At 35.8% G+C, this 15,263-nt stretch overlaps 2 protein-coding genes across 2 annotated transcripts in view; one reads left to right on the top strand and one right to left on the bottom strand.

Moving 5' to 3' along the window:
* The first annotated feature begins 1,097 nt into the window (after nt 1-1,097).
* On the top strand, nt 1,098-6,179 carry LOC102850311. The gene is made up of 2 exons (XM_006888683.1): nt 1,098-1,362; nt 5,752-6,179. Exons 1-2 carry the CDS (start codon nt 1,098-1,100, stop codon nt 6,177-6,179), a joined length of 693 nt encoding a protein of 230 aa, XP_006888745.1.
* Nucleotides 6,180-10,413: 4,234 nt separating this feature from the next.
* The window catches only part of LOC102859699 (geminin-like), a 9,698-nt gene continuing 4,848 nt past the window's right edge, over nt 10,414-15,263 (bottom strand). Inside the window, exons 2-6 of the mRNA XM_006888648.1 lie at nt 14,406-14,483; nt 13,545-13,692; nt 12,300-12,382; nt 11,495-11,605; nt 10,414-10,575 (exon numbers count right to left, since the gene is read on the bottom strand). Of these exons, the coding sequence (XP_006888710.1) occupies nt 10,414-10,575; nt 11,495-11,605; nt 12,300-12,382; nt 13,545-13,692; nt 14,406-14,483 (582 nt within the window). The remainder of the gene's footprint in view (nt 10,576-11,494; nt 11,606-12,299; nt 12,383-13,544; nt 13,693-14,405; nt 14,484-15,263) is intronic.

The raw sequence follows: 15,263 nt of genomic DNA on the forward strand, positions 1-15,263 counted from the left end.
ATTGATAGCAGTGCATCTAAATTCCAAAATCAATCTCCACAATAGTCTACGTGTTTCCTATTGCCAAAGGGGCCCTTTAGAGTAGTGAGAGAAGATCTTCACCCTGAAACCTAGCAAGAAGTAGCTAAGAGAATACGCTGTCCCCTTTTCCTAATGAATCAGGGTGAAATCTCTCTCAGGGAGGAGTGATAGGGAACGGCAAAGGACACACTGACAAAGGAGATTAATCAGAACTGGTTTTCACAAGCACTGTAGCAATTGGACAATTAAAATAGACTTTCAAGGGAGAAAAAAAAGAGAGGAACGAACTTGGGAGGAGAGTAGACAAAATAGCTCAACAATGAATGAATGGAAACCCAAAATCTCTGTAAATGTTCATTAAAATTAATAAAATAATCTTTTTTTTAAAAAAAGAAGTTGTCATCATTTCACCTCATTGGCTCTAGATGTATCTACTTACAGCATATATACAAGTACATATGTAGAAATATGATGTGACTGGTAGGTTGTGTTTTTGTTGTGGAATTTTTCTTTTTATAGAAAATGTCAAGTTTTGGATATATTTTAAAAGTAGAATCATTAAGATTTCCTGATAGATTGAATATGGGAAATGAGACAGAGATATGGAAAGGATAAAATTTTTTTAACCTAAGCAAACAGAAGAATGGGATGCTAAAGCTATGAAGCAATAGACTAAAGAAAGGATAATAATCCTGTATTGTATATGTTCAGTTTCAGAAGCCTCTTAGGCATCCAAATAAAGATATCTACATAGAGAATGAATATGAGTCAGACCATGTGATCTAGAGGACTTTCCTGTCTGGTTTTCAGAAGCAGATCATCAGCCCCTTTTTTCCACATTGATCTTAGTCTGGACACTTCACTGAAGCAAGTTCAACATTATAAAAACACACAAGCCTCCACTTACAGACAAGAGTATTGGTAGAAATCAAACCCATATCTCCTGTATGTTAGTTAAGAACCTTACCACTGACCCACCATTCTAGTGTTGCTAAGGGATGCATTCCAGAGTTCTCGACTATGAAATCACTTTACCACTAGTGTTGCAGTTTAAGTACCAAAGGCCCTTTCACACAATGACTAAGAAACATGGGTTGTGGAAACGAGTTAGGATTCGGCTTTATAATTACCTTGTGCAGCTATATCAGGGTATCCAGAAAATCTATAAACTCTATGTTAAGGATTTTTTTGTTACAGAGGAAGAAGAACATATTTCTTCAGCTGACAGTATTTTTCACAAAGGAAAAATTTTGGTGTTAGGTCATATGTTGAGAAATAAGTCTTTGGCCCTGGAGAAGAGAGCTCAAGCTGCCTACAGAATTGGATTATTGGCCTTCACAGGTACCAGTTCAAACAGTGTTTCAAAACAATTGTTTCAAAATCCTTTTCCTTGTTAATAACACTGTAATTTAATAATTTTCATGACTGTAGTTTTAAAATTCTTACAATCTTTCTTTGGTTTAAATCGTTAGTTCTTTATCCTTGCACCACAAAAGATACTTATTTTCTCCTTAAGGGGTTCAAATTTTAAAAGAAAACATCCATTAAATAAATTACTGATGAAATGGGTTCCCCCCATTTTATTATTTTTAAAGATATATGTCATATAATACGTAGTATAAGACTGAACAATGGGCTCAAGTATATCAGCAATCATAAGGATGGTGCAAGATAGGGCAAGGTTCAGATCTGTTCATAAAGTTGATGACACCCAACAACAATATGCATAGTAAATATTCAGAGTAGTATTCATAGTATATATTCAAAGCTTATTATATATTCATAGTATATATGCGATAACATTCATAGTATATATTTAAGTACATTCACAGTATACATATATACATTCACAGTATATATTCAAGTATATATACTGTATATACAACATATATAGTATATATTAAAACAGATGAGGGAGAGAACTATTTAAAAGATATATGAATGGGTATTCTTGTCATTATAGAAGTTCAGAGTAAAGGCTCCATAGTGGAGTGGACTTGGGTGGGGGGCATTGCATAAAAATGAAAGAGTTTTTCTTTTCAAGGAGAAGAGTGAATTGGGGGGAGGGGGTGGGTAGGGAGAAAAGTGCAACAAATAATGACTGGAAACTCTAAAAAATAAAAATTTTAAATATATATATATTTTTACACACACACACACACACACATGGTTTAAATCCACCAGCTGCTCTACAGAGGATGGGCAAGCTCCTCCCCTGTGACTAATTGACTGAAAACACTCTGGAGTGGTGGGTCACTATGGATTGGTTCCAACTCTACAGTACACAACAACATATCTGTGGCTGTATATATACACACACAAACATAATCATAGTTCTCATTACCGTAAAATAAAGATCTATACTTAGTTATTTTTTGGCTCTTTATTTGTGCACAAGCAGGTGTCAGATGATTGGACTTGCCAGATCTAGCTAACAACGAGCTATAGGCTGGGGGGTAGGGGTGTCTCTGGTTTATAGTAAACCAGCCTTTGGTGGGCATCCCTGTTTTTAAAAAAGCTGGTAGGTGTTTATTGATTTTGGGATGAACATTCTTTTAAGTGGTACAGCAGTAGTCTATCTGCTGTAACTTGGGTTGCTGTGATGCTGAACACTGTGCCATAGGTGTGACAAACACCATAATGGTTACCCATGGTAAGACAGTGTTTGGTGGAGCTCCCAGATTGATTCAGGCTTGGAAGCAGGAGTGGCATCCACTTCCCAAAGCACATGCCTCTGGAAACTCCACGGATACAGAGAACGATGATGAACTACAGGTTTTCCTATCTGGTTTTCAGAACTAGATCACCAGGCCTTCCTTAAATAGGGTTATAGAATAGAGTTCAGGCCTTTTGTTCATAGGGTGGCTAGGAGTCATACTCAACTTGACAGCATTTAACAACATACTTAGCTAAAGGGCTCTCTGGTAGTTTAGTGGCAAGGAGTTACACTGACAAGTCAAAGGCACATAGTTCAAATCTATCAGCTGCTCTGCAGAAGAAAGATGGGCAATCTGCTATGCAATTTACTACCTCTGAATATCCACTGGAGGGTCAGCTGTTAGCTGTTTTTTACTTGATAGTACATAACAACATATTTAGTTAATACAACTCCAATCTAGGGATAATTTTACCCAGACTAAAAGTATTTTCTTTTTTTTACCTTGTAAGATTTTTTTTTTAAACTCAGAAAACAATTTTCAATCAATTCCAATTTTCAATTAGTAATAATCACACCTTGGAAAGAGCTCACTGGCTATGATAATGCCACTAGAATAATTAATAAGAATTTAATGTTTCACCTAGATGATAACATAATTGTGATATAAACAAAAGAGGGGAAATATGGGAAGCCAATACTAAATATTTGTAATAAACTGAATGCTATTTAAATATAAAAAAATAAAAAATAAAAAAATTTAAAATGTAGAAATAATAGAAAGCAATTTCTCAGACCACAATGCTACAAAATTAGAAATCAATAACAAGAGGATAAAGGAGAAAAATACTCAAACATTTGGAAATTCACTACGACCTTGATGAACATGAATGGGTAATTGAAGAAATAAAATACAAAATAAAATTTTTCTTAAAAAAGAATTTAATGTTTTAAGGGCACTTACCAGGAAAACCAATGTGTTACATTTGTAAAATATACTATTATTATGTACTTGATTAGAAAATTAAATGATAAATCATCTTAAACACACACTGTTCTCATGATTGTCAAATCTAAATTCATTCTACCTTTTTTATAAGACACTTCTCAAGATACTGTGAAATTTGATATATCTTTCTCAACAGTACATCTAATTAACTCAAACCACAGCTACAAAATTATTATATTTTTTTAAAAAAGTAACAATTATTCAGATGTAGTTTGACACAGTCCCTGAGTGACACAAATGGTTAAGCTTTTGGCTACTAACCAAAAGGTTGGTGGTTAATATCCAGAAAAAGGCAGCTCAAAAGAAGGGCTGGGCAATGCACATCTGAAAGATCACAGACATTGAAAATGTTGCAGGACATCAGTTCTACTCTGACATGCATGGGGTCATTATGAGTCAGAACTGACTTAAAACAGCAAGTGGCTTCAAGGAGGTTTTTTCTTTTGTTTCATTTGATAGATGAAATGTTTCAAAGAAGGATTTCCATGAGAGAATATAGTAAAAGGGATTTTTTGATGACAAAATGGTTGAGGAACACTATCAGAGTTGGGGGTGGAGAGAGATACAAGATACAGAGAGCTCAGGTGCTACTGCCAAGAGAATGAATGCAAAATGATACTTTATTCATGGGGAGATTCTTTCCCTATATTTATTCATCATTCAGGAACAGTGCTAGCTAAATTATCAAAGAACCAGAACCCTTTAGTTTGATGTTTTAAAAAAATTATTTTTTTTTTTTTTGCAAAGCCTTAGGAATGACTTTGACCAAGTTTCAGCTAAAGTTTTATTGCTGCATAGAATATTTTTGCATTCATCTAGGTGTGGCAGCACAAGAGAAATGCAACAGAATCAACTCTCCAACGACTGGAGTCTGGTTAACTATGCCAAGCGCTCTTTATAACCTAAACACTCTTTATCCAGTGCCTTCTGGCTTGTACTTTGTTGGAAGTGGGAGCTTCATTCAAATTAGAAGGAACAGGAATTCAGATTGATGCTGATAGAGTCTAGGATCAAGCTAAGGAGTCAGTGGACAGAGAAAATCTTTTTAAGGTCAAGTTGGTCACAGATCTGTAGAAAAGTTAGGCAAGAGACTCTTCGCCAGTTAACATTCTGTGCCTCTCAGTCTTTGGCTTGCTCTTGTTTGATCTAATGGTTGTCTTGTTTCTTCCAAGCAATAAAGATAGAGAATCAGGAAGGAGATCATCACAAAGCTGACTTGCTAGGCCAATTTCCACTCTCTCTGACATAGTTGGTAGAAAGTTGTGCTGCTAACCCAAAGGCAGCACCTTTCTGGTCTTTCAAATCCACCAGCTGCTCCATGGAGAAAAATGAGCAATCTCTTCTGTGTCAAGTCTCTGAAGACCCAGCGGAGGGTCAGCTATAAGTTCTGACTCAAAGACAATAAGCGCAGTGCCTAATCAAAGGAATCCGTGAGAAGTCACTAGCAGGATGTGACCTTATAGGATTTTATAAATTAAGAAAAATTTGTCATTGAATCAATCCCAACTCGTGTTGGGATGAACACAAGTGAGAATGAGTACAATTGCTCCACAGGATTTTCAATAGCTGTTTATTTTGGGAATAACTCTGGTGGCTCAGTGGGTATGGAATTGCACAGCCAACACAAAGGCAAGTGGTTTCAATCTAACAACTGCTCTCCAGAAGAAAGAAGACCAATCTCCTTTCCAACAATTTACAGCAAATATCCACTGGAGGGTCAGCTATGAGTTAGTTCCAACTCAATGGCAATGAGTCAGATTATCAGGCCTTTTCCTGAGACACCTCTAGGTGAACTTGAATCTTCCCATTAGCAACCACCCTGGGATTCTATTTTATATACTCCTCCTTCAAAATACACCTTCTAGTTAGTCTTTACAGCATCATATGATAATGCGGAGAAAGACTGGAAAATTCCAAGTACCCCAAGTCTCACCTGGTAACAGATATAAGAGCCTAACATACGAGCATTCCAAAAAAGCCATCAATAAGAAAGTTTATATTTAATAATTAGATATATTGTCAAGGATAACCATACCAACCACTTATAGAAATTCTTATTTTACAGGAGGACCAGCTGCTGGGAAATTTGCAACTGAGTACATGAAAGAAGTACATGACCTGCTGGAAAACTGTGTGATGACACCAAAAGTAAAGATTCTGCTGCTCCAAAGTGTGGCATGCTGGTGCTACTTAAACCCTATCAATCAGAGAAAAGCCAAACACTTGCATTTTATTCCTCTTCTGGTTGGTTTTCTTGAGGAGCCACATGAAGTTCCTGAGAAAAGTGAAAGAAACAGCCGCCTCCTTGTTAAATTTTGGACGTGTTACACCCTCTCTGCCATGACCTGCAATAACTTGTTTTGCATGAAGGAACTTAAAAATTTTTACTTCCTCAAATATCAACTGCAGGTATTGGCTGTTGAGAATTGGTCTGGATGGCCTGAGAATTTTGCAGAGGTGCTCTATTTCCTTGTTGGTTTTCACAGGATTTAATTTCTCTAAACCCACTGATATGCTTCTGCTGACAGTACCCTTATTCTATTCTGGGAAACTGCAGTAAATAATAATAAAAGTCTGATATGTTATTCATCAGTGTGTTCTATTATATAGTTGAAGAGTTCTTTATCAATTTTCATACACTTTCTACTAATAATCAAATTTCTGAAAAGCATTTCTATTTGAAACAACCTCAAAGAACTTAAGTTAATGAAATAGTAGTGCATCTAGAAGATGCAGTATCTATGTAAAATACCTGCTAGGAGTGATGGTGAATGGGTGAGGATGGTGTATTAAAATAACTGAGCCAGGACACCTAGAAATGTCAACTCCTAACCCATTTCATAGTTACCGCTTACATTGTTGTTGTTGTTATGTGCCATCGAGTCACTTGCGACTCATAGCGACCCTATGTCCAAGAGCTCTAAATGCTCATCTATCGTGTGCCAACCTAGCCATCTCAAGCACACTTATTCCCACTGCTCCAGTCACAAAATCGATCCATCTCATCGAAGGTCTTTCTCTCCTTTGCCGCCCCTCCACTCTGCCAAGCATGATGTCCCTCTCCAAGGACCAGTCCCTCCTTGCAACATGCCCAAAGTATGTTAGACATAGCTTCAGAATCCTTGACTCCAAGGAGCATTCCGGCTTCACCTTCTCCAGGACAAACCTGTTTGTTCTCCTAGCAGTCCATGGTATATTCAACACTCTTCTCCAGCACCAAAGCTCAAAGGCATCAATTCTCTTTCTATAAACCCTATTCACTGTCCAACTCTCTGATGCATAGCACGTAATTGCGAAGACTATAACCCAGATCAGGCACACCTTAGTCTCCAGCCTGACATTGCTTACATTATTAGGCACTATTATCCCACGCATATCCATTCAAGCAAGCTGTGGTGGGTGGCATAATCTGTGGGGAGTTGTGATATTAACCCAAAGGCAATGTCTCTGGCCATCCACGCCCCGGGAGAACGATGGACAGCATCCTCTCGTGCAATTTATATTCTTCCAAAAACCCACTAGAGGGTCAGTGACGAGTTGGTTCCAACTTACCACCAATGACTTCTGTTTTTTTTTAAAAAAGAAACAAACAAACCCACTGCCATTAGTCGGTTCTGAGACATGACATCTTTAGGTTTGTCAGAGTAGAACTGGGCTCTATAGGATATTCAGTGATAGATTTTTCCGAAGTAGACCACCAGGTCTTTCTTCCAAGACCCCTCTGCATGGATTTTAACCTCCAACCTTTCCATTAGAAGAAAGTATGCTAACATTTGCAACACTCAGGGACCTAACCATACTCATTCAGACCCAACTATTTCCATGCAGGACTCCCAGTTGCCCTTTTACTGGAGTCTTGCCTCTGCCCACAGTGTGATCTTCCTACACACAGGACCAAGTGGAAGTTCAAGGCAATGAACAATTTCTGGCCAGTGTTAATGACACTCAGTGATCATGGACACAAACCTACGTGAAGAGAATGTCATGTGTTCAGACATCACAGATAGTCTAAAAGTGAGGCTCTTGCATTTTCACAGAATTTTACTCTTCTAAGTTTATCTGTTAGGAGTATATGTAAAGTGGAATGTGCTGGATGTCTCTGATGACTCCAGAACCTAGCGTATATGTATGTACACACACACACAAAGTTGGAATTTTTGGAAAATTGTGCTGTCAACTTTGGAAAAAGTATCCCAGTTGTATTGTGTAGAGTTGTCATTGTACAGAAATTAATAGCCATATTAGTCTAGAAATGTTAAACTAATTTTTTTTTCCATTTGTACAGAGATTGCTGTTGTTAGGTGCCATCAAGTAAAATATATTTATAGCGACCCTATGAACAAAAGATCTGTCATCCTCACACTTTCTGACACACAAGAGCCTGTTGCAGCAGTCACCGTTGTCAATCCATCTGTACATGGGTAATGCAGTTACAAATATGTAAGGTTTTACTTGAGTAGGTTTGATTACAGAAATTAGTAATTTTTATGTAATACCTGTACTTGAAGTGTTTAACCAGACCTATTAAAAGTTTTTATTACAAACTATAACACTTACGAGAAAGTGCCTAAAAAATACATACCTATTTGTTTTTCTAACTGCTGCATTTAGGTGTCAGGTCGACTATGATTCATAATGATCCTATGAACATCAGATCTGTATTTTACTCTATCCTCACAATCTGTCATGTTCAAATCCATTACTGGTAGTCACATTAACCTATCTCATTGAGATCGTCCTCTTTCACCAATCCTCTCTACCTTTCCCAGCATTAATTTCTCTCAGTACTGATTCCTCCTGAAAATATGCCCAAAGTAAGTGAGATGAAGTCTCACTATCCCTACCTTTAATATGCACTCTGGTTAAACTTACTTCCAAGTCAGTAGAAAGTTGCACCACTCACCAGGTTCTCACTGGGAGAAAGATGGGAAATATCCTCCCATGTAATTTACAGCTTCCAAAAACCCACTGAAGACCAGCTAGGAAAAATTAATGAGTGAGAGTAACTTGTGAAACCACTGGTTTTCCAGGCCACATGCAAGGGAAACTTCTAATACTTCAGATCAGGGTTATGGTTAAGTGGTATTGCATTCTAATTCCACCTTTAATCAGGCTTACCAGTTCATGAGAGTCATTAAGTATTTCTCACATTATATATGTAATTTTTGGAGACACAATTTAATCCACGGCATACCTTCCTGCTGCTTACAGATTTATTCAACCGATTGTATTTGCTGTATGTTTTTCAATTTCTATGTCATCTTTTTCTACCTTTAATCTTACCCTATCATTTCTTAGGGAACTTTGGTGGCCTAGTGGGTAGGTAGTTGCACTGCCAATCCCAAGTGCTTGATTTGAATCCACAATCTGCCCCATTGAAGGAAAAGGTAATCTCCTGTGCAATTTACAGTTGCTGAAAACCCACTGAAGGGTAAGCTATAAATTGGTTTCAACAGAACTGCAATGAAAACCACCCACACTCATTTATTTTGCAGATATACAGGTTGTTGAATGTGTGAGAATACAGAAAGCTTTAAAACCCTCAACTATCTCTGCATCTCTTAGTTTTACCAGCCACCTCCTTTGGTTTTACAAAAGATTATCACCCATCATTTTAAACTCCTGAAAAAAGTATGATCATTTTAGCCACTCAAACCTTTACCTGGTTAATGAGATCCACGTAAGGGACTTCAGAAAAAGATATTCTCACGCTCTATCCCAAAAACTACTCAGTAAGAATAGTATCAGAATCAAGTCTGGAAATCAATACTATTTCCAACTTTAATGAGTGTGAGATGAAAGCAGCTTTGGAAATGAAAAAGTCAATCATCTCAGTCTAAACAGCAGACTGTTCATTTTCCCCTAAGTTAGTAGTTGTTGTATGGCATTGAGTTGACTCATAGCTGACCCCCAGTGGGTTTTCAGAAGCAGGAAATTACATGGGAAGAGACTGTCCACCTTTCTCCCACAGAGCAGCTGGTGGATTAAAATTGCTTGCCTTTGGGATTAAAGCACACAAAAAATGAAGTTTTTTCTATAGACACACTATACTCTATCAATGTTGTAGACCAAGGGTAAAGTATTTTTATAATTATTAATAATGAGACAGACTACCAGGAATGAGATAGAATGTTGTTGTTATGGGCCAGCAGTTTCCTTGACTGAAGGCCTCAAGCCATGTCTCTCTGGGTATTTATTGAGAATCATAAGGAAGGTAAACAAAGGAAAATCATAAAGGAGTACAAATAAAAAACAAGGGATCATGGGGAAGTCTTTTGCAGATAAGGCCAAGTTCCTTTCTATTGTTTACCTTATGCTTATCTCAGGGAGGGATTCAGTAAATACAAAGAACAATGATGACTCTTAGGGAATGCCTTAGTGCCACAGGGTGAATTCTAGCTTGTATTAAGCCTCCCTCATATCCTGATATAGCATTTAGTTTATTAATATTAAATTTGATATTCAGCTTCCCACATATCAAGATACACTCAATGCTTCTTGCTAAGAATAAAGTTTATTTATTTATCATATACTTAAATTATGCTAGATGCTTGAGAAAATATTATTTACATAAAAATAAGATGAAAAATAGGTAATATTTATATTTTAATACAACAACAGTCTCAGGATTCAAACAAGTCAGTCTGATTATTTACTCTGTTACAAAGAACTATAATGGAGGTAAACTTTGGCAGTGTATTTGTCAAGAATCAAATGTTAAACAATTTCATGTACATGGTTTTGAATCTGTAGAGGAAGATACAATTTCTTCAGCACTTGTGCTAATATCGGAGTCTTCCACTTCTGAATCTTCATCAGTTTCCTCTTCCGACTCAAATTCCTGACTGCTCGATGATTCACAGTTACCCAGAGGTTCATTCTTCAGTCTCTTTTAAAATAAAGCAATAATTTATTATTTATTATTAAGTACATTTATTATTAAGGTAAAACTTTAAATCCTAAGTCCATTTTAGCATACTAATATTATTGGCCTTCAATGTTCTAATGTGGCTCTTTTGCAACACTCACACTGATAGTCAAGAGCTACATCAAAGTTTTACTATAGTCCATCACATTTCAGCAAAGTCAATATTTAAAATGTGTTCATTTTTTAAAAGTACTATAAGGCTTTCAGGATGCAATTTCAATCGGTACATTTCCATATATCTGTAGTGAAGGACCAGGTTTTTAATGTCCAATGGACTGTGAACCAAATTTTTTATGGTCATTTAGGAAAGTTTCCACATTATTGCTAAGTGAAAACTTAAGTCATCAGGCAAATTTTAATGAATACATTTTTAATTTCAAAAATGGAAAAAAAAATAAACCACCAAATTATTTAGTACACCAATTAACAATTTGAGAAATGATAATAAAGTCACACTAGCATTAAAGTAAAAGCTGCTTGGAAATGTATTAACCATAAAATAGAATTTTCCATGCCTTCTATTTTTCAAGCAGAAGTTGACTGTTCTATTTTTACAATAAAATAAATATTGCTTCAGAATAATAAATACTAAGTAGTTATTTTCCCCTTCTATCCCCTAGTCATTTCTGTTATCTTCCCATGTGTTACAAGTTAACAAGCCTACAAAATATTTTCATTTCAGAGAAGAGGAAAACAAAGGTCTGACAAGAGAAACAGTCTGCTTAACTTAATGGTGGTAGGCAGGGAGCTATGAATTAAACCCAGAAATCTGATTCCAGAGCTGAAACAATGATAGAATACTCCTTCTATAGCATAGAGAAAAAAAAATTATGAACTTTTAATTAGATTAATTTAATTTTAACTAGTTAAAAATACCTACCTCAATCAGCTCTGCCATATAATGTACATGCTGTGCTACTTCTGCCAATTCTTTATTCTCTTTCTTCAAGCGAGCAATTTCACTGTCTTTCTCTTCAATTTCTTTATGAAGCTATATAACATAAATAAATTCAGAATTCTATCAACATGATTACGCTGAGAACTAAACTTTAAGCCTCCAACCATATCATTGATAATGTTTTTATTTTATACTGGTTTACTTAGAAAGTTCATAAAGTTTGTATACACTGTTTTTCACACTGGATCAGATCGTTCCCCTTTCCTTTACCCAACCCTCCCTCCACCCATCAAATTGTGTGACCCTATGATTAAGCACCCTCGCTCCTTGGATCCTCATACTTATGCTACAATGTTCCTATATAGTATTTGTCTTTATGAGACTGAGTTAGTTCACTAATTCTCCAGTCCCTCCCTTGTTAGGTAGTAATTTACAAAATCATTGCTCCTGAGTGCTGCATAGTATTCCATCTTGTGAATATACCATAATTTCTCAATCCACACCATTGTGGTTGGGCATCTGGACTGTTTCCATGTTCTTGTGATGGTGAACAACCATTGAATACCACTGGTGTACAAGTCTCTGTTTGTGCTTCAGGTGAAATTTTTATCCCTACACAGTAGGCTTCTTTTTGTGAAATAATTCTGGTAATTAAGTTGTCATTCTAATTATACTTTCCTTACATCAACATGAAAGCTATCTAACACTGCTCTAACAGATATGATAAGCAATACAAGGAAAATAATCCTGAATTTTAAAAAATGACACAGCTATTTTCAGCACATACTTTCTCATTTTCCTTAAGAGTTTCATAGAGAGCCTTCCTTCGTTGTTCTGCTACTTCTTTCCAATACTGAGAGGATGGATTTTCTGAAAGAAATTGTTTTATATGCAAACATGTTTTATGCTACCATAAAACTTAAGGAATTTTTTTCTATTAAAAAAACTATTTCCAATCTTACTCAATACTATCCATAGTCATACCCATTTTAAAAGATTAAAACCAAATCAATTTTTTAATGTTTTTCCAGTATTTTATTTTTTAAAGATTTCCGTCTTTCGGAATTGTAATCAACTGCAATAAACATAATTTCACCTAAACTGATAAAATATGCAACATTTGCTTTAAGTATTTATATGTTATATACTTATCTGGATGGTGAACACTGGTATTTTTGAAAAGTACTTATCAACTGACTGCCCTCAAACTGGGATTTGCCTATTCCTATGATTAGATTAAAGCAAAGGGGGGTGGTTGTTTTTTTTTTTTTCTTCCCAAGATTATCGCCCAAATATAGGTCCTACATTGTAGCACCAAAATGATATCAACTTGCCACAATATTGGAAATGAACAGTCTCTTCCCACAAAGATTTACAGCCCCAGAAACCTGAAGAAGGGTCGCTATGGGTCATAATCAACTCAATGTCAGCGGGTTTGGTTTCTGGTTTATCAAATTTTAACCTTGTAAAGGTATCTTTTTATCTCTAAGCTTTTACCGTGCCCCCTCTCCCCCCCAAAAAAACCCAAAACAAAACAAAACAAAAAACCCCACAACAAACATGTAGTCAAACTTTTAGTCTGTGGAAATATTCCATTTCATAACAACATTCTACTGCCATTCTATTAAAAACTAGTATTTATTATAGGACCAACTCTCCTTTATCATTACTGGTTTTATTTTGACTAGGTTTCTCTATTGGCTTCCTTTATATTCTCTTGGATTACTTAAATTTATTATTCAAATTCATCCTCTAAACGTTTTTCTAATGAAAAATCTATTTCCATCTTATACAATTGAAAGGCAATCAAATCAGAGCTGCTATGTTAACAACTATCCTGCTCTTTACTATTTTATCTACATTTGGACCTCAACAAATGTTCACGTGTATACAAACAATAATAACCACAAAAAAAGATATAAACAAAGAACCTATATAAAAATGCTGTGGCTAGAACTCCTGACAGTGTAACAAATACGTATTTGCCTTTAATTCCATTTAAAATCTTCAAGGTAAAAGTTATTTTACACACCTTTAACCATAAGATCAAATGCTTCCTGGTTGACTCCTCCAAGATTTTTATTTTCATTATATTCTGGGGCATTAACACCTCCAGGGCTGGAAGTCTTAGATGTTAATTGGCCAGTTCCATGTTTTCTTTTGTATATGCCTTTGGCCAACTGTAATGAAAATGCATAGATCAATCTCATTTATTATGATTTACCGAATAAGGAAGTTGGGTATTTGAACATTACAAATGAGCACTCAAATTTTTAACTTCTATAGCTCTCCTTTTTTCAAAGTTAGCTAATTTAAAATAGTTGTACTCTGTAGAGTCTGGCAATACAAATCCATCTGCAGCTCCCACAGGAGAAAGATGGGCAATCTCCTCCTCTGCGATTTACGGCTTTGGAAACCCACTGGAGCGTCAAATATGAGTCAATCCTGACTCTATGGCATTGAATTACTTGACTTTGAGTTAAGATTTTTAGTTGTAGCAGTTATTTTGACAGAATACATCTCAAGTTTAGCTGAAATTATTTTTACCATATTTAAATATTCCAGTACCACAGAAAGGCAACAGTTTCAACCTGTCAAAGTCTAGACAGCCTCATTCCATCACTTACACAGAGAGATAAATTAGAGAATTTATCATTCTAATCTTGAAATATCATTAACTTAAATAATAATTAAGTAACTTATTATACCATTCCAGTATTCATATAAATTTTCAACTTCCCAAATTAAACAAAAACTACTCTCTTTGGGAAATTATAACTCCTTAAATTCCCAAATTTCAATGATTTAGTGTCTCTAATCAAGAAAATTTTGGTGTATTTTTAATGCAGAGGCATTATTGTGTGCACCCTTTTTTAACACAGTAAATGCATACCTCACATTCTCTCCCAACAAGAGATCCAGCAGCTGAAGGCTGAATCATCTTCAGAGTTCTTCTTGGGAAAGGACTATCCTGAAAGTTAGATTCATTATATGGTTATTGAGTTTCTATGAGAATTATTACAGTCTTACTTCTATAAATTAGAAAGAATTTAGAAACACTAAGAAACCTAACATTTTGTCCTGGTATATCATATTATAATGCCCTTGTTATATGTCCTTGAGTAAATCACTACTCACAAACACACATGAACTTAAGATGTGAACCATATCCTATCCTGCATCACTCTCATCATCTCTGATATTCTCAAGCTCATTATTATAGTCACTGTGTCAGTCCATACTGATGAGAGTCTCCCTTTTTTTCTGACTCTCCATCTTGTCCTACATAATGTCTTTTCTAAGGACTAGCCTCTTCATATGGATAATAAAGACATTAGCTTAATCAACTGGGTACTTATTTCCCTATAAATTTAATATACTTTAAACAAATAACCTTTCTTACTCCAATTTCCTGTATATTCCTGTTACAGTCATTTTGTCAATAAATTATATTTAGGATGGTGAAGAGATTGAGATTGTACACAGCTTTAGTTTGCTTGGCTCCATAGTCAACAGTCTTGGCACCAACAGCCAGGAAATGAAAAGGCGCATTGCCATGGGAAAGTCTGCTGTTAGGGACCTCTCCAAAGTACTGAAGAGCAATGGAGTCTCTCTGGCGACTAAAGTGCGTCTGATACAGGCTATGGTCTTCGCAATCACTTGTTACGCATCAGACAGTTGGACAATGACTAAGGAGGATAGAAGGAGAATTGATGCCTTTGAGCTGTGGTGCTGGAGAAGAGTATTGAGA

The sequence above is a fragment of the Elephantulus edwardii genome, unplaced genomic scaffold (genome assembly GCF_000299155.1).
Source record: "Elephantulus edwardii isolate Elephantulus edwardi_28Jun2011 unplaced genomic scaffold, EleEdw1.0 scaffold00070, whole genome shotgun sequence".
Classification (NCBI taxonomy): Eukaryota; Metazoa; Chordata; class Mammalia; order Macroscelidea; family Macroscelididae; genus Elephantulus; species Elephantulus edwardii.